Source organism: Micromesistius poutassou, assembly GCF_964030765.1.
Source record: "Micromesistius poutassou genome assembly, chromosome: 9".
Classification (NCBI taxonomy): Eukaryota; Metazoa; Chordata; class Actinopteri; order Gadiformes; family Gadidae; genus Micromesistius; species Micromesistius poutassou.
The window spans coordinates 15,016,961-15,039,865 of record NC_140279.1 but is presented as its reverse complement, the minus strand read 5'-3'; the positions used below and the strand labels follow the sequence as shown (position 1 = coordinate 15,039,865).

General features: G+C 38.5%; 4 protein-coding genes across 5 annotated transcripts in view; 2 read left to right on the top strand and 2 right to left on the bottom strand.

Annotated features, from left to right (window-relative positions):
• The first annotated feature begins 283 nt into the window (after positions 1 to 283).
• Positions 284 to 4,061, top strand: uox (urate oxidase). The gene is made up of 8 exons (XM_084473319.1): positions 284 to 428; positions 1,299 to 1,511; positions 2,027 to 2,143; positions 2,739 to 2,817; positions 2,954 to 3,140; positions 3,352 to 3,475; positions 3,717 to 3,800; positions 3,893 to 4,061. The coding sequence occupies exons 1-8, from the start codon at positions 393 to 395 to the stop codon at positions 3,965 to 3,967; spliced, it is 915 nt and encodes a 304-aa protein (XP_084329445.1). The 5' UTR covers positions 284 to 392; the 3' UTR covers positions 3,968 to 4,061.
• A 143-nt stretch (positions 4,062 to 4,204) lies between these two features.
• Positions 4,205 to 6,855, bottom strand: samd13 (sterile alpha motif domain containing 13). The gene is made up of 5 exons (XM_084473320.1): positions 6,646 to 6,855; positions 6,206 to 6,308; positions 5,703 to 5,745; positions 5,493 to 5,604; positions 4,205 to 5,153 (listed from the first exon to the last, which is right to left on the bottom strand). Exons 2-5 carry the CDS (start codon positions 6,231 to 6,233, stop codon positions 5,010 to 5,012), a joined length of 327 nt encoding a protein of 108 aa, XP_084329446.1. The 5' UTR covers positions 6,234 to 6,308; positions 6,646 to 6,855; the 3' UTR covers positions 4,205 to 5,009.
• A 155-nt stretch (positions 6,856 to 7,010) lies between these two features.
• On the bottom strand, positions 7,011 to 17,805 carry prkacba (protein kinase, cAMP-dependent, catalytic, beta a). Of its 2 annotated transcripts, none has more exons than XM_084472784.1 (10): positions 17,464 to 17,805; positions 13,949 to 14,010; positions 13,537 to 13,665; positions 12,888 to 12,986; positions 12,536 to 12,618; positions 12,050 to 12,176; positions 11,830 to 11,925; positions 10,239 to 10,361; positions 9,978 to 10,142; positions 7,011 to 9,845 (listed from the first exon to the last, which is right to left on the bottom strand). In XM_084472784.1, exons 1-10 carry the CDS (start codon positions 17,507 to 17,509, stop codon positions 9,720 to 9,722), a joined length of 1,056 nt encoding a protein of 351 aa, XP_084328910.1. In that variant the 5' UTR covers positions 17,510 to 17,805; the 3' UTR covers positions 7,011 to 9,719. The 2 variants fall into 2 exon arrangements, with proteins under 2 accessions (XP_084328910.1, XP_084328909.1); XM_084472783.1 differs by lacking the exon at positions 17,464 to 17,805 and adding an exon at positions 15,713 to 15,915.
• Positions 17,806 to 18,987: 1,182 nt separating this feature from the next.
• ttll7 (tubulin tyrosine ligase-like family, member 7) overlaps positions 18,988 to 22,905 on the top strand; it is a gene marked incomplete at both ends in the record, with an annotated part of 31,336 nt that continues 27,418 nt past the window's right edge. Inside the window, one exon of the mRNA XM_084472926.1 lies at positions 18,988 to 19,018. Coding sequence (XP_084329052.1) covers positions 18,988 to 19,018 — 31 coding nt within the window. The remainder of the gene's footprint in view (positions 19,019 to 22,905) is intronic.

Here is a 22,905-nt window from a genome sequence, read left to right as displayed (position 1 = left end):
AGGGGACTGATGAGGGGAAGTGAAATTCTCAGACACGTCTGAGTTCATTGTGAGGGGAAGTTTTGACTCAAGACCTCATGACAGGAAAGGACATATTAGGAGTCTAATATGTGTGCGCGCACAGACACACCTTGAAACCAGCTGAACTGGATTTGTTTCGATTGTTTTAGATTGTTAACTAAACAGATAATTTTAAGTATGTCCCAACACATTCCCATTGCTGTCAATGACATCCCCCGGGCTTGTTGACTTTGCGACTGATCTGAGTTGAGACAAGTAAAATATTTACCTGCCCTAGTGTTCCTCCCCTTTGACTTTTATTTGAGGACAACCATGATTGTCTCTGGGAAAGGGAACAGAGACCAAGCTGCAGCAACATTTGGGGAGAGTAGATGATGAGTAGAACCATGGCTACTTCCTCAGCTCAGGTACAAACACTCTTTTCCTTGTATATTTGAATGCTGAGCTCTGCTGATGTATTAAGAAGGTTAGGCATACCATGTAATGTTTCACACACTCCAAAAAAGAAAAACAAGTTTGTCAATGGTAACGTAACAAATACTTGGAGGGGCACAAGGAAATGTAACATAGTGAGAAATGTAAATGTTGTTAAAATTGCAGTGGAGTAAGCGTGAAAGCAGATTTAAAGTAAAGTAGAGATCCCCAAAATAAATACTTAAGTTACTTAGTACTTAAGTTAATTACCGGCACTGCAAAGTGCTTCACAGAAAGTGCTTAAGTGCAAATACACATAGAAAATGACCTAAGGCAAAAAAGAAAGAAAAGAAAAGGAAGGGGTAAAAGACAATGACTTTAGGAGTTAAAAGGGGATAAATAGGCCTGTTATTAATGTTCTGTTACTTCAGCAATTTAATATACTTTTTCAAACCAATATATGTCTCTCACTTCATCTGCTTGCAATAACATAGCATTTGGTTGGTGGTGGGGCGATTAAAGTTCTATTCTTTCTCATAGGTGGCCCCCTCACATGGTGTGAATATCATATATTTTACGGGTCTACATTGAAGATTTGTTTTTACCAATGTTCACTTTTTCTGCTGTTTTCTGATTTAAATTCTTCAATATTGAAATGCATCACCCAATTGAACAAAGATATTATTATCTCTCTCTATCTCCCTCTCTCTTATTCTCTCATTCTCTATCTCCCTCTCTCATCTATCTGCCTAACGATGAAATATAAGTGGATGTTATATGCAATTTTGAATCACATCCAGCTGTGTGATTATTTTCCATCTCCTCCACTCTGATATCATGTGTGTGTGTGTGTGTGTGTGCAGAACGTGGAATTTGTGAGAACGGGATATGGAAAGAACATGGTCAAAGTGCTGTACATCAGAAGACAGGGCGCCCACCACTCCATCATGGAACTGAGAGCCGATGTAGAACTCACACTGAATACCCGTAAGGACTACACCACAGGAGACAACGCAGACATAATCCCGACGGATACGATCAAGAACACTGTTCACGGGCTGGCTAAAATCAAGGGGGTAAGCCTTTCTCAAATAGTGGCAACAAGCCATTTGTTTAGCATAGCTCGTAAAATGACATGAATTTTTCAACCATAACACAGGTATGTTTCGGATAACAAGCATCAAAATGTTGTAATTCCTTTGCATGAAGATTGCAGTACTTTGTCCAATTTATTTATCCCCTTTTATCCCCCATTAATCCCCCATTAATTTATTTATCCCCATTAATTTGGTAAGCATAGCTCATAAAATAACATGACAATTAAAACAATAAATCAGTTACAGGCTTTGTTTACACAGCATTGTAATGTTTCAATAGAAAGTCATTGCATAACAATGTAAATATTATAGACCCAGTAGTAGGTTTTGCACAGTTTCATTCTGTTTAATGTTTTACATTAATATTGTTATGTTTTAATGGAACAATTAGAAAACCCATATTTATATGAAGAAACTTGTGTCTGTGGTGAAACTCAAGACCCACCGGGATGTGATTTGGTTTCGGATGGGGTCTGCGTTTGGGGTATCTCCAGGTTAAGACCATCGAGCAGTTCTCCCTGGACCTCTGTCACCATTTCCTGACCTCCTTCACCCACGTGGTGAGGGCCAGTGTGTACATGGAGGAGGCTCCCTGGAAGAGGTTGGAGAAGGTAAACTTACACACGCTAATATGTTCAACATCGTTGAGTAACTCACCCAGTTGGAAGAAGGCTTGACAAACGCAAGAGTAGAGATCCTTCCATCCAGGGTCAGTTAGGAAAAAAAAAAAAGTATATATATATATATATATATATATATATATATAATATATTTGGTAAGCATATATATATATGTATACATATATATATATATATAGACATATATATATATATATAGACTGTTGTATAAGCTGAGTTATCCTGAGATCCCTACATAATTAGTAGGTTAACAATTCAATACTTCCTTCATCTTCCAAGATCCTTCTTCATATCACCTTTCAATACATAACAAAAACTTTCGTGTGGTCTCCATACAGACAATCACTTCAGATGTCTAATGCTTATGTTATGTACCCTGATAGTGTTATGTGTTCTTCTATGGTCACACTGTATGTTATAATCAGTACCTCAATACCTGTACTGAAACTAGAAGATTGAAACGGATATAGTTCAGGATAGTTGACAACTGTGTAGGCTACTATCAAGACACTAGAATTCGATGATATCGTATAGGAAATGAATAATGCATTTATTTGTTTTTCCTAAGAATGGAGTTGGGCATGCACACGCATTTATCCTCAGTCCGGAAACGTCCCGTTTCTGTGACGTTAAACAAAATCTAAACGGTAAACACACACGTGACATACTTCATATACCAAGGGACCAATTGTTCATGTTTCCCTCATTAACATCCTAACAATAGTAACGCACTCAAGACTGACTGATCAACAATACGACTGTCCTCCACTCACAACTTCATAGATATTCCAGTGGTCCACAGCGGGTTGAAGGACATGAAAGTGTTGAAGACCACCCAATCGGGCTTCGAAGGTTTTCTCAAAGATCGTTTCACCACCCTCCCTGAGGCCAAGGACAGATGCTTCTGCACCTCCGTCTACGCCAGGTGGCGCTACAACAATGTGGCCAATGTCAACTTCGATGGAGCATGGTAATTCATTCAGAACGTTTTAGAGGGATCGAATTACACTTTACTTACTCATCACAATACAACGATAAAGTCAGTCACATCAGAAGGAGAAAATGAAACCCTGTTGAAACTGTTGAAATCATACAATTACATATATAAAGTATATATAAAATACATATGTTTTTTTTTTTAAATATAAAATAACTCTATTAACTTACTATTATACTTGCAGGAAATCTGTAAAGGAGACTATAATCGAGAAGTTTGCTGGCCCATATGATCAGGGAGAATATTCCCCCTCTGTGCAGAAGACCCTATATGACTCACAGTGTTTGATCCTGACAAGACTTCCCGAGGTAGGTTCTCATATGAGGGACTTCAACGTACCGTTCCTTCAGAATGTCAGTTTGACTTGTCGTAACCATGGTGGCAAGTCGCAGTGTTTTTGTGTTTTGTAGTCTGTAGTTTTTATAACTACAGAATCTACAAGAACTGAAAAACAAAAACCACTGGCTCTATCAGTGCCATTCAATCAACGCATGTGAGCATGCAGAGATGACTAGGAATCATGGCTCTAACCATCAAACTCTTTTTCAGGTGGAGGAGATAGAGATCGTCATGCCCAACGTGCATTACATTACCATTGATATGACCAAAATTGGTCTTGTAAACAAGAACGAAGTAAGCCAAAATACAAAACAGCGACAAAAACAAATCTGCAGACAGCAAAGCAACAATGATAAAACTGATGCCTCTCTGATATGATTTTGCAGGTGCTTCTGGCCTTGGACAACCCTTCTGGTAACATAACAGGGACTTTGAAAAGAAAACCATCTGCAAAACTGTGAGGAAGAGGACAATTAATTCAGAATAACCATATTACAATTGCAACAAAAAACAATGACTAAAAAATAAAATCTATTTTGTTCTTTGGTGAGAAAAGAGCACCATTTATTGCAAATCTTGGATTCATATATTCAAACTCCAGTGTAATGTTGGACATATACATTGGTCATATACACATTTCCATACATTTGTCTCTGAGACAATGCTGAAAGCACCACAGGTAAGAACATATAAATCAGTATCTGTCTATACACGTCAATACCTCCAAGTCAAGAGCCCAAAGCCCAGATACAGTAGGTGTGCAAGAAAACAGGGCATGTTGAGAATTGTTCTTGAGAATGGGCCAAAAACGAAATGCATGCTATGATCCTATTGTACTCAGGCATTTTACAGATAAAAAAAACAATCAAAAGGACGAAATGGAATTGATCAAATAACCTTCAACAATAATAATTGTAATCAAAGCTTTCCAAATACAAGAGAACACAAATCTTTCACTTTATAATATGATCTTATGTACAACTTATTTTTTTAAACCATCAAGTTCCCACCCACATACGTACATACTTGTACACACAGTCACACACGATTCACAGCAGGATATCTTCAACACATCTCACCATTTCTTTTTTTTCTTGTTTTGTTTTAAATAATAATATCAATAATTAACAAAAACAATACAAAACACAAAGTTCTTATCAGAAGCAGCAAAAAAATAAAAAATTCAATAAAGATATCTAGAAAGGTAAACGGCTGAACTGGACAGTGTGTGTGTGTGTGTGTGTGTGTGTGTGTGTGTGTGTGTGTGTGTGTGTGTGTGTGTGTGTGTGTGTGTGTGTGCCATAGCCAGGCACGCACTAAGAAAACATACAGCATTTAAAACTCCTTCCCTTCTTCCTGGTGGGGTCCCAGGGTGGCTAGGGGAGGAGTCTATAGGAGGTGGCCGCTACCCTAGGGGTTAGAGGTTGGGGAGGGGGTGGGTCTCCAACTGACATCTTGATTGTCGCTGAGGCGTCGAGGCCGCTGGTCGCTCGGCCCTCGCTGCTACGAGGCGTTGCTCTTAAGGTGCTGGGTTTGCAGTGGCTTCACGTGGTACTCGTAGATCTTCAGCGCGGGGCCCAACTTTATGGACAGTCCCGTCAGCACGTCATTGCGCGTCATCAGGAGCAGGGACTTGCCATCGATTTCCTGCCGGGCAGGAAAGAAAAGAGTTGAGGCTCTGCTTTAGGACCCGTGGAAACAGCTGAGAACAGATGAATGGTGATCAGGGCGAAAGGACTGGTCGAGAAAACGATATATAAATATTTGAACAGTTTTCCATCACTACGTTAAGAATAATTCGGTAGAACAATAATAAACTGAACACAGATGAAGGAGAGTGTGTGACACAATGCCACCATCATTAATACCAACACGTCTGTTGGTTTAAGTGCTTCCGCAGTGTGCATGTGTGTGGCAAATAGAGAAGTACTTGTTAAACATTAATGCACCACACACACACACGCACACACAAGCACTCTGACCCACCTGATCCTGAAAAGCAGTTGCTTGCTCTTCAAATCCCGTGGCTTTAAAGTAGTTGACGACATCTGCTACACCCCAGTTTGCAGGATCTGCAATCTGGCCGTTCTCCACAGGGCTGTGGGAACACATTGTTTTAATTCACTATTTCAATACATGTACTTTTCTTTAACCATGATATATATATTATTTTTTGGTACTAAATTGATACAACACCTTTTGGTGTCCATTGAGCCATTTGCCTTTTCATCCATGCCAGCTGAAAATAAGACAAATAATAAATTATAGAAAATATGTTTAGATATAAAATCACAGAGCTTATTATTCAACAAACGCCTGTATTCAATATAGATAGTATTATCTTTAAGAGATCCCTATCCAATCCATGTATTAAGACCAATCAGCTTGTTAACATTCACACAGGCGTACATCTCTGCAAGTGTTCCAGTGCAGGCTTGTGTTAACGCAAAGCATAAAGTCAATACACATTGCATATATATATATGATACATCATATAAAAGTAACTACAATTGACTATTGACCATTACCCTGAGCATATATATATATATATATATATATATATATATATATGATACATCATATAAAAGTAACTACAATTGACTATTGACCATTACCCTGAGCATTAATCATTAGACTCCGATTAAATTAATTATAAAGAAAACAAAAAACAATTCGCCAGAATGTTACTGGCATCTTACAGTATCTTATGTTGGAGTAGATTTTCATTAGACGTCTTCTTAATGGGCTGTCACTTCCAAAACGACCATCGTTTCCCTGGACGGTACGCAAAGGTCGGTTCTTCTAAAATACAACAAAACAACCACAACCATCGCGTATTATGATGCATTGTGAGCAGAAAACCACAAACTGAAAGAGCCACACACCAAATAGACTTCACCATCGCAGACCGATGCGTTTGAGCCAGAGTCTTTATTCCCCAGTTGCATTAGAAACGGAAAGCTTAAAACGCGTTACGATTAATAACGGTGTAATGAAGCAAGCTACGCCTTATGTAGCATATTGAGTTATTACATGGTATATAATAAAATACAATGATAAAGGTATGATGGCTAACTGCTATTTGGCAACAGACGCTATGAATAAGTTAGCTGTGTTAGCTATAGAACAAAATCCTTACCTTATTTCGGATGAATGCACCGTGGCAACGAGTGCACGGAAATCACACGACAATTTAGATTTGAACAACGTTTTCAAATCAATAATATAGTGGTTCTAAAATATATTGTCGAAATAAAATTAACATTTGATGAAGTGCATCTAGCTAGCTTTTCTTTATCAATATTGTCTGCCTACGCAACATGACACTAATGATTCATGGGAAGTGAAGTTTTAGCCCTCCTGAGAAGTGGAGTCTGCATGGCGCGTTTGTTTGGTGCAGATATTTGTAGTTTACCTTGGAAAGCTAAGTGGGACAGCTACAGTTAAGTTCTGAAAATAAGGGCCAGCAGGAATAATGCTTGCAACAAGAAAAAAACGCATATATATTTTTTTAAAAGAATTGAATTTATTACAGTGACATATATCCTTTGTTACATAAAATCTGCTACAGCAAAGTATGGTATACTTCCCTTGCAAATACAAGTAAATGTGGGTGGGGAAAAGTGTCAGCCTTCTAAATGACATTGTGCAAAATACCAAACAAACTAAATACATATATTTATTATGACCCATACTGGCATGTGTAACTGTAAAGAAAGTATGAGTTAAACTGGTCATCTTTTGGAGGACAGGGAAACGGTGCCCTTGTCTACATCAACTGACAAACATTACACACATATTGGGCGGAATAGCACACACCAGATTGGTGGTCAATTTACTGCACATCTTCAGGATAGATCAACACAAGTCTTTTCATTTAAACATGGTACATTCTCGGGAGGGTAGGGGGGATTTTAAGCATATACCGGAATATAAATTATCTTAAACTCAATTATAAGCTCTAGCATTCTTATCTTCCACCTTACTTAACATAAAATAAAAGTAAATAAAATCAAAAGTGTCGAATTTGATTTAAAAACAAAACAAAAAGAAGGACCATGATCTATAGTAGCCATCAGAGAATCGAAAGTCACATAGGCCTATTTATTTTTCAAGGGCAAATGGAAATAAATTGGAGAAAATAAATAATCCCATATATTCTTTGTTTATAACGCGTTAATAAAACATTTGGGACCTTCATACATACTATTTACTATGCACGTTTAAATATTCAAAATTGCAAAATTCTATGAACATCTCCCAAGATTAAATAAAAATAGCACACCACTGTGCCTTTTGAAATGAAATGAGGGCAAACCAAACCAAATGTAACATGTGCTCAATATCTTATACAACCCCGCCCCAAAAAGTAAACAAAAAAACAAACAAAAAAACAAAATCAGTATGTACTGTTTGCAATACCTAAAAAAGTATTCAGTTCCAAAAAGGCCATGATTTGTTCACATTTTGCTGTCCTGGATTTTACATCAAGTCATAAACAGCTGGGCAAGGAGTCAGAACAAATATGCATGTGTCCTACTGACTCCAGGGTCAGTGATCCCAGTTGAATGTCTGTGCTAACAAGCCTTTGAAAAGGTAGTCAACAATCAGTTGACTTCACTGGTGAACTTTGTTCAGTTCAAAACTGGAGCCTGCCATTATGGCTATATCTATACCTCTCAAGGGCGAGGGTCAATTGTAGAATCAATTATATATCCTTGAACAATTTTGAAATAATTTGTCTGAAATGGTTACCAAACAGTAGGTGGCACCTACTGGTTAACAATATGCTCTGTTGGCAACCTAGACCAATTTATGGAAAATATGAGTTTACAGTTGAAAAAAGAAATGTCAAATACGAGCTGAATACTTTGTTAGGTTGCCGTTAACATCATTCATGTTCAACAAAGAAACTAGAAAATATGTATACAGCCACACAGAAGTCATAAAATGAAACCCAAACAATAAACCAAAAAAAAAAGATGGCAGTTAGAGAATGCCTCACAGACTAAAATGCTTAAGAAGCATCTAGAAAATAAGTGACATGACTTTGAGTGGATGGTCTGCTCAGGAAACCAACTAATGCCTCACAACCTCTGCTACGTACCCTCAGCCTGAACTGTCGAACAAAAATACCTTCATGATGCACTCTTGATCAAAGAAAAAAATAAACTTTTATTTTTAAAATGCAGCCACGTAATTCACTTCCATAAGTTATCTTTCGAGTGGATAAAACAAGTACCTGAAAAATATATCTTCATCTGGTTTATTCATTAGATTCACCATACCTTATCTGAGGTAAATAAAAATGCCCTGGGACAGGATAGGGAATACGATGCTACGAAATGCTTCGGAACAGAAACAGCATGACACATTTTCTACTGTTTAATTTAAAAGGTTGCCACTAAATGCCCAAGGATTAAAACACAGAGTTCAAGATGTAATTCAGTGTTACTGAATGATTTCCTTCACTGACCGTCATGTGTTTTGTTTAGATTTTGGTCATGCTTAAAACCAAAAAGAAAAACGAGGGAAAAGTAATCACGGGTTGGGGGGGGGGGGGGGGGGGTGACCTAAATCTTATGTCTGATATACGTATATTCTATATGCACACCGACGAGGATCTACTTCTTAAGGTTAAAATGCTTAGGATTATAGACTGGGCCAATCCACTTTGAAATCGAACCCTAAAACACAATCAGGCATGTAACAGACAATAACTGGTAAGACTCACTTGCAGGAATGAGGATCTGAAACCCTTTCTGTTTTTCCCAAGACAAAGTGTGCAATACTAGCTAATACAATCAATCACTCTTTGTGCCACTTTAAAAATGGGCATATAATAATTGGTTTTGGTCTTGCTTTGCAAATAATCGGTTGAATTGAAAATGGGTTGAGGAGGAAGAAAAGGGATTTCTACCAAGCTGCAAACATAAAAAAACAAACAACCAGGAAAACATACAAGAGAACGTGGTCTAGTATTTGTGTGTTGCAGCACAAGGGGGTGTCTGCATAATGTGCCTGTGTATAGATTAGTGCTAGATGCACGCAAGAAGGATCATGGCAAGAAGGACCTCACTCAGCCTTTTGTGGAATGAAGGGACTAGGCAATTGTTTTGAACACATGATGGTCTCAGCTCCACCTTCACCCTCAAATGAGTGCACAAAATATCCCATTGCATGTGAGCCCTAATGGGACCCTTTGCCCACTCACTAGAACTCTGCAAACTCTTTTGCACACTTTTCCGTTTCTGAGACGCGGACATCCTCCTCTTCGTAGTCGTCGAAATTGCTTGTGTCCCCCGGTCCTCTGCACTTTGGCATGAAGGGAGCTTCCACCTGAAACATGAATAATGCATTTTGCTGCAGTGTATGTTTGTAGAATACACTAGGGTTACGACATCCAAAAAAGGATTACGATAATGCCCCAAACGATGACAAAGAATGGCCGTATACCACGGCTCAACCAACCTTTCTTTCATAGATGGCAATCCAGTCTGTTGTTGAGAACCACTTGTGGTTCTTGATGTCGTTCACCCCATTCTTCAGGTTGCCAAATCGTTTGGTCAGATCCACCTGGAGAAGGTTCCTCAGCAAATCCTTTAGATCGGAGCTAAAGTGAGATGGGAATCGTACCTGTGCGGGCAAAAAATGAAAAGACATTTACACGTCAGTGCTACAGATGACGAAAACATGTATGCTATTCATGCTTGTCTGCCTATCCCCGCGTACCTTGCCCGAGACTATTTTCTCGTATATCTGAATGGGCTGGTCAGCAAAGAATGGAGGGTAACCAGCAGCCATCTCGTATATCAGGACTCCAAGTGCCCACCAATCCACAGCCTTGTTGTAGCCCTGGGGAACATCAAGGAAGACATAATGAATCCATACAGGGCTAAATACACCTAGCTAATCCTTGATTCCAAAGGGGAACTCATAGAAAAAAAAAATAACATTAAATCTGAAGTTACATTTTTTGGGGGTTTCCATTTTTGTGCTGTTTGAACCGTTTGAACCGTTAGAACCCTAAAGACAGCCATCAGTTGCCACCTACTGAAATGTGATTTCATAAAGCCAGCAGTCCTACAAAACAGAATGCCATGTTCTGTCCATCACTGTCTCTTCACCTTTCAAGGTGTCGCCGTGTAGGCATAACACATGCTATGGTTGGCAGTTAGTTGACAAATGTATCATAAAGCAGGCATTATGTAATTCTCAGTGAATGCGATAAGTCCTAGTTCCTCAATGTACCAATGAATGTCCCCATTTTGTTCAAGGGGAGTAATGTTATACACATCAACAACAAACATCATCAATTATTGAATGGGCTGACACTTAAGCAATTGGAGTACATGTCAAGGCTAAGCAAGTGCTAACGCCTTAACCACAGGGATGAAGCATTGTTCTTCAAAGTTGAAGGCAAAATTGTTTTTGTGATATCTTTTAAGTGTAGGCTAAAGTTTACATTTTGTTGAATCAGAACACATCAATGTAAGCAAGCAAGGGATCATATTCCCCACCAAACATGGTTGAACTCCAGCCTGTTGCACCTTCTCTGAAGGGAACGTCAACACACTGCTGAGAATAGAAGTTAGGTGTTGCTGTTTTGGTGATACCACTTTATTTCTATGACACCATCCGAACACTGCCAGGTTGCTGATCACAAACATCATTTAAGTGCACAATAAATCCATGACAACTCTAAAAATAACTTGACTAGCGGAAATAAGCACCCTAACAAGGCCCAATAACAAAGAACTCAAACACTGAAGTCACTCAATATGTTCAATTTAACTCTAAAGACATATCAACACAATCACATCAACAAAATCAGGCTCAAGTGAAAATAACCACTATTTGCTGGTTTGTTTTGGTGTGTTTGTTCAGCATGCGGCACAGCCCTATTTAAGTAGGTTGACCAGACTTCTGCTTTGTTTCTGTGCTAAGCTGGATCAGGATTGATCCATCTATCAGAATGCCACATGTCGATGTGTTGTGTTGCTATCGTTCACAAGCTCAAAGCGCAATAGTTTAACGGTTCACCATGGGTGTGCCAATTCTTCTGACCAATCAATGTTGGAATATTCCAACAATTAATCCCTTTCCCTTCTTTCCCAAAATCCTACTTATTTTTTAATTTCAACAAAGAGTTCAATTGATTTGCAGTTTCCTATTTACCTCCTGTTTGTATCCCCAGTGTGATGTTTGCTCGTAATTAGCGTTAGAAAAAACAAACAACTATGTAGGCTGCACACAAGCACATAGGACAGCCTATCGGATGACCTGGAATGCACCGCAGTACAGTGGGATGAGGAAACCTCACCTTGCTAAGGATGATCTCCGGGGCCAGGTACTCAGGGGTTCCGCATAATGTCCAGGTTCTGCCTTTTACTCTCTTGGCGAAACCAAAGTCTGTCACCTGCATCACAGCAAAACAAAAATTCAGTATCCCTCAGTATTAGAATTCATGCACTGGATTTGTTCAATTCCACAATATTTGACAGGAAACGTTCACATCATGATGTACAGTAATGAGTGTTCACCTGGATGTAGCCATGCTGATCTATGAGCAGGTTCTCAGGCTTCAGGTCTCTGTAGATGAGGTCTAGTGAGTGGAGGTACTCGAAGGTGAGGACGATCTGAGCTGCATAAAAGCGCGCATGGTTTTCGCTGAAAGAATCAAAAAACGAAAAAGGTGGTTAGATGTTTGCCCAAGATAGACAAGTGTATCTCCTCTACCATCGACGACATTAGAACGAGCGTTACAACCCTAGCCTTGAGCCCCATTCCAGTCTCAGTGAGCTCAAACTTGTGTATTATGTTATATTCAATTATATTACTGTATTATATTTATTGTGTTATATATGGTTGAAAAAGAACAACATAACATAATGATACAAATCCATCAAATGAGTATGCGACTGTCATCCAGGATATAAAAGTTATTCCTTGTAGACTATTCTAGAGAAGCAGCCATTTTGGACATTAGGAAAATGTAAAGGAACTGGAGGAACCGTATCACAATTTACCTGAACCTCCCGATGCGTCTGAGGTGTGAGAACATTTCTCCTCCAGGAACATACTCCATCACCATGTAGAGATTAGAGTTGTCCTGGTGGAACAAAAACAAGACAGAATAATGATTATCTTCAATCACAAAAGGGAAAACCAAATGAAAGCACTAATAGACATCTGTCAGGTCATTGGTTTCCTCTATCATTCATGTTTTTGAGATGGCCTTTATATGTTAAATGTATTGTTGAATGCTTGAATTAAGAAGAAAAGTGTGTTGGGAAGCCAAAATACACTCTCTGTCCTGACTAACCTGGCCACCGACACCTTCAACAACCAAAACGCTCAGGGAAAAGGGTGAAGGTTTACCTTGAAGGAGTAATCCAATCGGACAAGGAATGGAAAGGAGACAGCCTGCAGTATTCTCTTCTCATTTAACGTGTGTTCTATCTGTTTCAGCTTGACCACCTGCCAATGCAATGCATTAGTCAAACACAACATTAGGGTGCATCACATGTCTATCCTTTTTGTGCTTAGGGTGTAGAGCACTAGTTAAAAACCTAGTTAAAACCTACACCGGAAAAAGAGACAACAAACCACATGTAAAATAAGGGCGAAATATGAGTGAAAAGCCACAATATCGCTATGACTCTCATCCTACAATAATACAGTGAAGTTAGGATTAAAGAAGACAACAACCGATACAATATCTTACTCTGTAAGAGATCAAAGTAATATAGTGAGTAAAACCAAATAAAAGGTAAAGCATGCTAGCCTTCACATAAAACTAGCATGTTCCCAGGCTGTGAGGCCAGAGTTGCAGCTACTTGAGGTTTCCGAGTGTACCATATCTGACAAGAACGAGAGTGAGCGGAAACGTCACACTTCCTTTTGAACCGCGCGCAGCATTTAGCCAAAACTTGTGCTGAAATATGTAAGTCTGCAAAGATCAGATAGCGTTATCTTAATGGACTACATGCATGGGCTTATTTGTTGGTTGCTTAAGACGGTTACACACTTTCTGTTTGTCCAGGATCTTCATGGCGAAGAATTGGTCCGTCCCTTTATGTTTGACGAGCATCACTCGGCCAAATGAGCCCGTGCCCAGGGTCTTGAGCCTATCAAAGTCATCCAGGCAAGTTGTGCTCTGAGGAAACACAATGTCAGTTCCAGTGAGACGTTCAACTGACCGCAACACTCAGATACACACAATTCAATGTTTTGACCAGAATTCAAAACATTGAATTGATTGATTGAATCCACTGCAAAAATTAAACTGTGTGCTGTTGACCAGTTGTAGTAGTAGTCAAGTTGTGAATTTGTGAATGTGAATTTTGACAGTTGTCAAGTAAAAGAAAAAAAAAAAAAACACTAAGAAAATATAGATTCAGATTTTTCAGATTTTTTCAGATAAAATGCTTTTTCATTACCTGTGGTGGACACTCCCATTTCCTTAGAAAATCTTCTTTGGCTTTGGCTAAGAACTCTTTCACTATAAAGAAGAACAAGACAGGGGACCATTAACAGCTTATTGGTACAGGAAGGAAGGGGAGCAGCGGCGGCCCGCTAGCAGGTTCAATAGGTACAACATTCAGGGAAGGCATCGGTATAACCAAACACATCCAAACGGAGGACAGGCCACTATCAAGTACTAGGAAAGTAGTATTGCACTAGACAATAAACAAAAACAAAACTTTAAATACTACATTTAAAGTTCAAATGCTACAAATTCAGAAACACCCAGACAGGCAGTATAGATTAATAAAAAGATGCAAAGAGCTCTCATCGGGTATTATGGGAAGGGGGCCAATTTTAAAGAGAGACAGTTCTGCATCCCTTTCAAAATTAGTTGAAGGAAAATCGGAAAAAAGAAAGGCAGTAGACACGACAAAAACAAGACTGAAACTGGGATTACGGTGCAGGCATTGGAAAGAGAGTGCAATTGTAAATTCACAGCAGACATGAGCTGACCATAGTCACAGAGATATGCCATGTAATGCTATTGTGTTGTTATCAGCCGCCATGCACAGCAGGCAAACAGGACACAGTAGTCCATGAGGAGGCTATGTGTCAATAAAGTTATGAGTACTGTTAAATATATATATATATATAATTTTTTTTTTTTTTTTTAAATGGAACAAGAAATGGTATCCAAATATAAAATGGGGCATCCAGATGCATGCTACATGGTAAATTCCAGGAACTGGGGTAAATCTCTCTGTGACTTAGGATGGCCTATGAAAGAATGCGCGTACCAAAAGTCTCTAAAGATCACCAAGGGTTTGCAGGAACATTCACCCACATGGATGGAAATGATGAAGAGGAGAAAGAGAAGAAAGAAAGTTTTATGATGTGCTATAAGAAGAACATAAGAAATCCAAGTGGATTAAAACGTAACAAACAGACAAAATGACACTGAACAAGAGGACACAAAGTAAACACACCGCATATATCCAAAACTAATTAAACATTTGGGGTTTGAATATCAATGTAATTTCAGTTATGAAGATACTAAAGTAAGTGTTGCGAAAAGAACCACAACACATTTAGAGTAAACAGTGTCAAACCTACATTGACAACTCACTTACAACTAACTTTAAATGGGAATAAATTCTAGCTTAGCTAAATAAAATATAGTTTTTGGTATAAGTAGAACCTCTGTGACAACGGAAGAAAGGACATGTAGTTGAAAAGACAAGATTAACATGACACACAAACACATTATGTAATCAAAATAGCATTATTTTCGATTCATTATTTACAAAGTGAAAGGACATACATAGTAACATTGGACATCCGACAGTGATGCTAAAGATGAATGGTGAAGTATTAATCTACACTCGGTTCAAATAAGCAACTTCCAAACTAGCCTAACCCCAATTTGCCTATAGGCAAAAACTTGCACGACATCCCATTTTTAAAGAAAATAGGAACATCAAGAACATGTTTAGGTGCACTGCAAACGATTTAAAATAGAATGGGCCAAATAAAAGTGTTGTTTGAAACCAGATAATCAAATGCACTTCCTGCCATTAAACAAGATAATGTTGGTTCATTTCTAAACCTTGGTGTTTGGACCAAATGACTCAATGTAGAGTTTAACTAAACAGAAGCTGCTCAAATCAGGAAACCCTGTCACAGTGCAACACAGTGCAGCAGACACTTGTTTGCTATGAAAACGGCACCTTACTTACTCAATTTATCCCAAATGACAGTAAACTCAGAGACCTGGGCCCCATCGCTTTCCTGGCTTCCCTTCCGATATCGGTGGAACAGTCGGTTGGCCAATTCGTCCAATTTAAGAAAGGAGTGATCCTTGCCCTGGGCCATTGCTAAAATGTATTGCTCTGTGTATAATGTACACAGCTTGAAGGCAATGTGAAAGTAGTCAACTGAAAGTGAGTCATAGACATTTCCTGTATGCAGTGAAGTGCACTGCAATAACTTGCTAACCACTTATATCTATACTTCCTGTTCCAGTATTCCGCTTTAGTTCAAATAGACCATTTGGTTCAGTAACATTCACTTCGATTATTATCTGTATTTTCAACACATTATGCCAGCAACACAATAATGCAATTCAAGAATTAAATTGTATTGCTTAAAAATTGCAGGAGAAAGTGCTTGATACATTTATGACTTAATATCAGGTTTAAATGCGGATGCTGCAAAGTCTTACATTCTTTAATAACATGATCCTGCTCTCTGGTGGTAAAGAGAAAAAATGCAATTCAATGTGTCCACTGTATGATATTAGAAACATATTTTGATATTGTTATGCATGTTAACCATTTATAATACTTAAAAACAAAATATGTTATGAATTTAACTTTGAGTTGTGTGATCAACTGATCTTATCTTTTTATACTACTACTACACTGGTTGCTTATCAAGTCACTGTATCGTTAATATACAAATTCATACTGAGCCCTCAAAATGACCTTGATTTACTTTTCTACAATGTAGATGCAATGTGAATGGTGCAAAGTGTAATTGTCAGTTGGCCATAGGCACCATGGCATTTAAATGTGTTTTCAGTATTTAAAAGGCATCTATTCACATGACAGTGGGGTGATATTGTGCAAAACCTTTAGCCCTTCCTTTACTTTGGACTGGTACATTGCAAGCATTGCCAATCAGAAAGCAGGTCAAGAACAGCGTTCGCCAGGCATGCGACTAGTTCTTTTGGACATCGTTCAGTTTAGTGGATTACCTTCATTACTGAAACAACACACTGAAGAATTAAGGGTGGTGCACGGAAAACTGGTGTTAAGAAAAGCAAGTACCTGGGTTCGAAGACTTGTTTTAGTTTAGAATAATATGACTGGGAGCTACCTCGAACTGATATAGCCACAATACAATAGGACAGTACACTAGTCATTTTGATTTAGGCTTCTGTAGTCATCTGTCTTGGGATATATAACTTCGGCTGTGAAATGTTGGAATGGATGCCTTTCTTGCAATTTCCATCTTTGTAAATACGTTAAAATAACAGAACTGGAGTCAATGGGCCATTTCACTAGACGTACCACATAGACCTACCTGTTGCCATTTTACATGCTTTCCGCCATATATACATTGGAAACCCCCATCACAAATGACCTGAACAACGTTTTCTACCAGATTTAAGCATGGACTTAACCGTGATCTTTAATGTTAACTCGTCATATTCGTTGATGATTACTGCATGGGTAATGTGCTCCGGGAAAAGGATGGTAACAAATGACTCGTCCTTACTGGGCTGACACAATACATATGTATGACCAGTCTAACTAGCCACTGTGCATGGCTTGCAAACTAACCCAGGTCCCTCACTGCCCCACCAAAGATGGTTCTCTGCAACCCATATTATTTGACGTTGGCTAGACATCGCTATAGGCTGCTCTTAACAAGCAACGAGCATGGCAGGGTTTTCGGATATAAACCGAATAATGGACATGCTTACCGCTTTCTTGCTCGTTGCCTTTCTTGGCAGTCGCTGCGTTTCCCATCGTAGTAAGACAGGGCGATACACAGCTGGCTAGAAGCGATGATGGGGGCGATTAGCTAGCAGGGACCTCCGTTAGCATACGCTAGCTATCTTAAAAAATCAGCTTGCGTTAGCTGGATGGCTAACAACAACATCAACGTCTTCTTGTCGTCCGTACAAGAACCCTTCACGACGTCCCGTGAATCCGCCTCGTCGGTGGCTTTTCAACGAACTCTATCGTTCAAATATACTTCAGCTGGAATGAAAACATTATAGGCTTTCACCTCAGCCTATCTGTCGTTCTTGTTACCATTGACACACCAGTGGCCGAAAAAAAAAACAATTTTGCACACATGGGAAGTGATGTCATGGCCGTGACTGACGCAGAGACGCAACCTACCCCAGAACGATGTTGATGATTTTTTAACATAAATAATAATTTAAAATATAATTTCAAACATCATGTACATGTTAATAGTACATTATATTATGAAATATTCGCTGACAAGCGCCGTCATTAAACGGAAACGACGTCAACAATGTGTAAGTCAAATCATACACACGATTGACCGAGTGTAGAACTATATGGATATTTACTTTTCAGCACTTAATACTAACATAAATAACTTAATAATAATCATCAAACAATAAATTTCTAATAAGTAGTGGATTTTAATAAAATCCATACACTATTAAACGTTGTTGGCTTATTACTATCTTTTGTAGTTTTTTCTTCATTAGGCTACTTCTTTAGTGTTACATATTGAAAATATGTAAATATCGAATATATTTAGCTAATGCTGATTTTATGAGTGATCACATGTTTGTACGGCATTGCATTATTAATCATCACCTGTATCATGAATTCCTACAAACAAAGACTACAGACAATAATCAACGCATTTACCAACTTCATTTGTGTGGATAAGTGTTAGATATACTTTTAGAAGGAAAGGAAACAATTAAAGAGAGAGAGAGAGAGAGAGAGAGAGAGAGAGAGAGAGAGAGAGAGAGAGAGAGAGAGAAGAGTGAGGAAGATGAACATCACAATAAAATACTATAAAATATTAATTACAAAGCATAACTATTCAACGATTCAAATGTAAAGGACTATTTGTTACTTGCATAAACATAGGCCTACAAGTGAACAGTAAAATGGGAGCCCTCCAACATGAAGAAAACAAACTAACAACGAAGGAACAGGGTAAGTAATAAGAAAAAGGTTAAATAAGCCTGAAATAGGCCTAAGTATAAAAACACGAACCTAAGTTAAAAAAAAAACGAGTGAAATGTCACAGTTAGTGATAATGTATATAAATGTGATCTCTATCTCTACATACATCAAGTAATAATTTTAATGTATATAAAAGTATATACTGAAACGTACATATGGGTATGTAAATATAACTATTTACAGGGCTTAGACTATATGGGTGAAAGACTGTTTAAAAGTGCCTTTTCTGCTGACACAGACATAGCTGTATTTTATACTCTAGCACCATGGTCAGCGACCGCCCGCGACAGTTGCTAGGTAATTTTCCTGTGTTTGTTTGAGAGTTGTAAAGGGCAAGCTGAATAGTCGCGTGATATACGTGCAGTGTTATTGTAAGCTATGGGGTGACTTATGCCGCTATCGAGCTATACCGCGAAGGTAAAATAGCATACGTTCATAAATTGCATAAGTCCACAATGAACGCCGATTGTCATATGCTGGGAATGCAATTGAAACGCTTTGTTCTACCCCCATCGACGGAATGGTCTCGCCCACAGACCCTCCGGCACTGATTGAGCCAATACGGCTATTACGAGCTGAAAATTTTTGTCAATAGTCTACAGTAAGTAGTAACATACATGTCATAATCGTTAGCACTTGGAGACGAACTGAGAGAGAGAGAGGCCGGGAGGCAGAGATAAGTGTCCCACAAGCGTTGCCTCAACGTGCGGATGAACGAGCGATGCACTGGCAGTGCAGTGCAGGATTTACAAGGTAGGCTACTTTGCTCTCCATCCTGGCTAGTTAGCTCGGCTAAGCTAACAATGCAGCGGCAGGTTGTATAACACAATAATAACAAGCCTCGTGCAGATAGATGTAGCATATGTGTCTTCTTACAAGGGGTGAGGACACATTAAAAATATCGCCGGAGTGAATTGGCTGCGCTAGTTGTTTTCCGGAGCTACTTTTTTTGTAGCTGCATTGCCAGATACTTCCCATGTCTGCATCATTCCACCTGACCTATACAAGGCACTTGTCAAGTGGCTAGCGAAAATGTAGCTATCAGGCCGTTCTTGGGTAGCACACAGTTATAACATTTCCCTCGAAATAACACATTCGCCAACACGTGTACTATGCAGGAACATTGTGCAACTTGCTGTAGTAAACCCTACCACTACATCATCAATCTGTCTGAATTGGGATGGCCCTGATTTCAGTCACAGTTATCTGAAGACACTTAGTGAACTCCTTACTGCTTACAGTACAATGGCTTGCTAGCTAATGCTAGCTACATCGACACTGCTCGGGCTCAGTCTCTGACATAGTGCTAGTTACAGATATATCATCAGCAGGATCTCCATCTCTCTGGTACCGAGTGATCCGTGTTAAAAGATGCAGCGTTTCTGCATATTTGGGAATGTCACAATTACATGCTGTGTTGTGTGCCCCTTAACAGGATTGAGACAATTGACTGATGCTGACTGTAGATGGCCATATGACACCAAGATTGTACTGATGCTGATATAAGATCTTTGAATAACATCATACTTTTGGACAAATCCAATCGCATATTATGGATCTTATGATATGAATGATCTTTTCCAAAGAGACCCATTTAAGCACTGTTGGTTTTCCTAATGCATCCCTGATTCCAATTATTGTATTGGGATCAATCTGGAGTTTATCTTCGCATGTGAACAATTTGCAGATTATTTGTATTTATTTCTTGTCACATGCTATTATATGAAGCTGTCTATTTATATATATATATATATATATATATATATATATATATATATATATGTATGTATAATAAACAACATATTAAGGGCTACCTATTGAGTGATTTGGGTTTGTCTATTAAAGTTTCAACTATGACAGCCAATATGTAGCTACACTTTCCAGTGAATCATCTGGGTCTCTCTTAACATTGCAAATCACCTTTTCAAGTCGGCACTGCCTCTCAAAGTTATCTCACTGAAGGCATTCTGTTAATAGTAATACCATAAGATAAAGGCAGCCAAGTGTTTGCTTAATTGTTAAGCAAACACTAAACCATTACACGATTCGCTTCATTTTACCATCATATGCCTACGTTCCTGACATAATACATGTACTCTGTTTATATTTTCCTAGCTGTTCTTAAGTATCTGGTGGGGTTTTGTGGTCACACAATTATATTCTGCATATTTATAATTTACACGCATGGCAGTGCATCTTCAATAAATCTGTCGCTACACCTGCAAATCAAGTTAATTTTAGATTTGGTTGCAATTCTACCTAGGCCTATGTGCTCTGTTGCCCCCCATTGCGCTAGTTGGTCTTGCTGACTAGATGGAGAGATATAGAAGAAGAGCCAGCTGCCAAGAGAGAGAGAGAGAGAGAGAGAGAGAGAGAGAGAGAGAGAGAGAGAGAGAGAGAGAGAGAGAGAGAGAGAGAGAGAGAGAGAGAGAGTATGTGTGTGTGTGTGTGTGTGTGTGTGTGTGTGTGTTCGGGTCTTCAGGATCTGAGAGATACATTGTGTGTCTTCAAATCTTCAGTCGCAGTTAAAGATTATAACATCACACGATAAGTGTTGCTAAACACTGGTATTTCTATCCTTCAGATGTATTATTTGGTCCACTGTCACATTCACAAGTACAGAAGTACACAGTGATTCTGGGTGAGGAGAGTCCTTGAGGCTATTCAACAGTCACAGGCCCCCTGACATTCCAAAGCACTGCTGATTCAGCAGAATAGTCAACTACGATGGAAGAAAAACTGTTTACAAATGCAGTTCACCTGGAAGAAAAGAGAACCACAAAGCAAAGTGGTATTTTCCCAAGTCCTATTCTCAGAATCTGCGTTTGAGGTTCACTCTGATCATGTGCTCTCATGAGAAGAAAGTAGTGCTTTACACAAAAGCCCCTTGGGATATGGAAGGATTCTTCAAAAGGCATTTTCCTTAACTTTTGCAATGTGTCACTGCTTGTTGTCATTCAGAATTAGAGAGATCACCGTTTCAGATCCCATTTTGGTTCAGAGTTAAGTTGTGAATTGTAGTGGTATTTCTACATTTACTACATATTACGACATTACTACACTCATCCTCTTAGTGTAGTAATATATATTACTATTATGATTATAAATATATTTAAAATAATGTAATTTAATAGAATTACATCAATATCTCAATATCTTGATGTTGAAAAAAGATTTTTTTTTTCGTTAACATATGAATAACAAATGCTCTACCTTCATGGTGCAAGTGACTCAGTGACACAACGTGTTTGAAACAAAAAAGAGAAAATACATTTGTGTTGAGAAAATACAGTATAGCACTTATCCTGACAGACAAGCAGGCGATTGTTGTGCGATAAGAGGCCAGTGATTACGAGGTGATGCAGATGTGCAGTGAATCCTATCACAACGAGTCCTTTCTCTACAGTTTGACCAAGGGAAACCCATTAGCTCCGCATTCAAGATATGCAGTTTTACACAGCCTGCCGTTTGCCGCCATCTGTTGGAAAAATACCGTAACTACATATGATAAATTATTTTCAATGGATCTTTGGTTTACCTACTGCTTTCATGGTCGTTGGAGTATGGGGTATGGGGTGTTGCATTGGGGGTGGGGTAAGGTGTTAAGGCCTATTGGGATGACGGTTGTAGGTAATTCATTCACAAATAATATAACTATGAGCAGAGTGTCATTAAATCACAGATTTATTTTATTTTTATTTGACAACAATACAATATATTACCTTTTGAAATAAATACCCAATATTATATATATTTAATCAGCTTGAATATTTTTTGAGCATTCAGCTGATGTCTGATATCTTTTTTTATTTGCTTATGGTTAAAACTTTGCCATTTTGTGGCTGAATATGGAAATACTGTTAGTACTGTAAGATTTAATTTTTGCACTGCCACAAAAAACAGTACAGCTGTATCACTGTTTGGTAGGGTCACCAACACACTTTTTTCTTTGACATTATTAACCTTCTAATTTTTTCATGAGCATTATCTCTTTTAGTATGAATATTGTATGTTGTACGTCCTTAATGTACGCACTTATTGTATGCTGTACGTCCTGGCTCTTAAAAATAGTATTAAGCATTGTGTAGCGTCTTCTCCTAGATATCTTGTTGTCTATGGGGAATGGGTTAACCTAGCAATTGTAAATGCTTAGCACTTGTTTCTATGAATATCTTTACTGTACC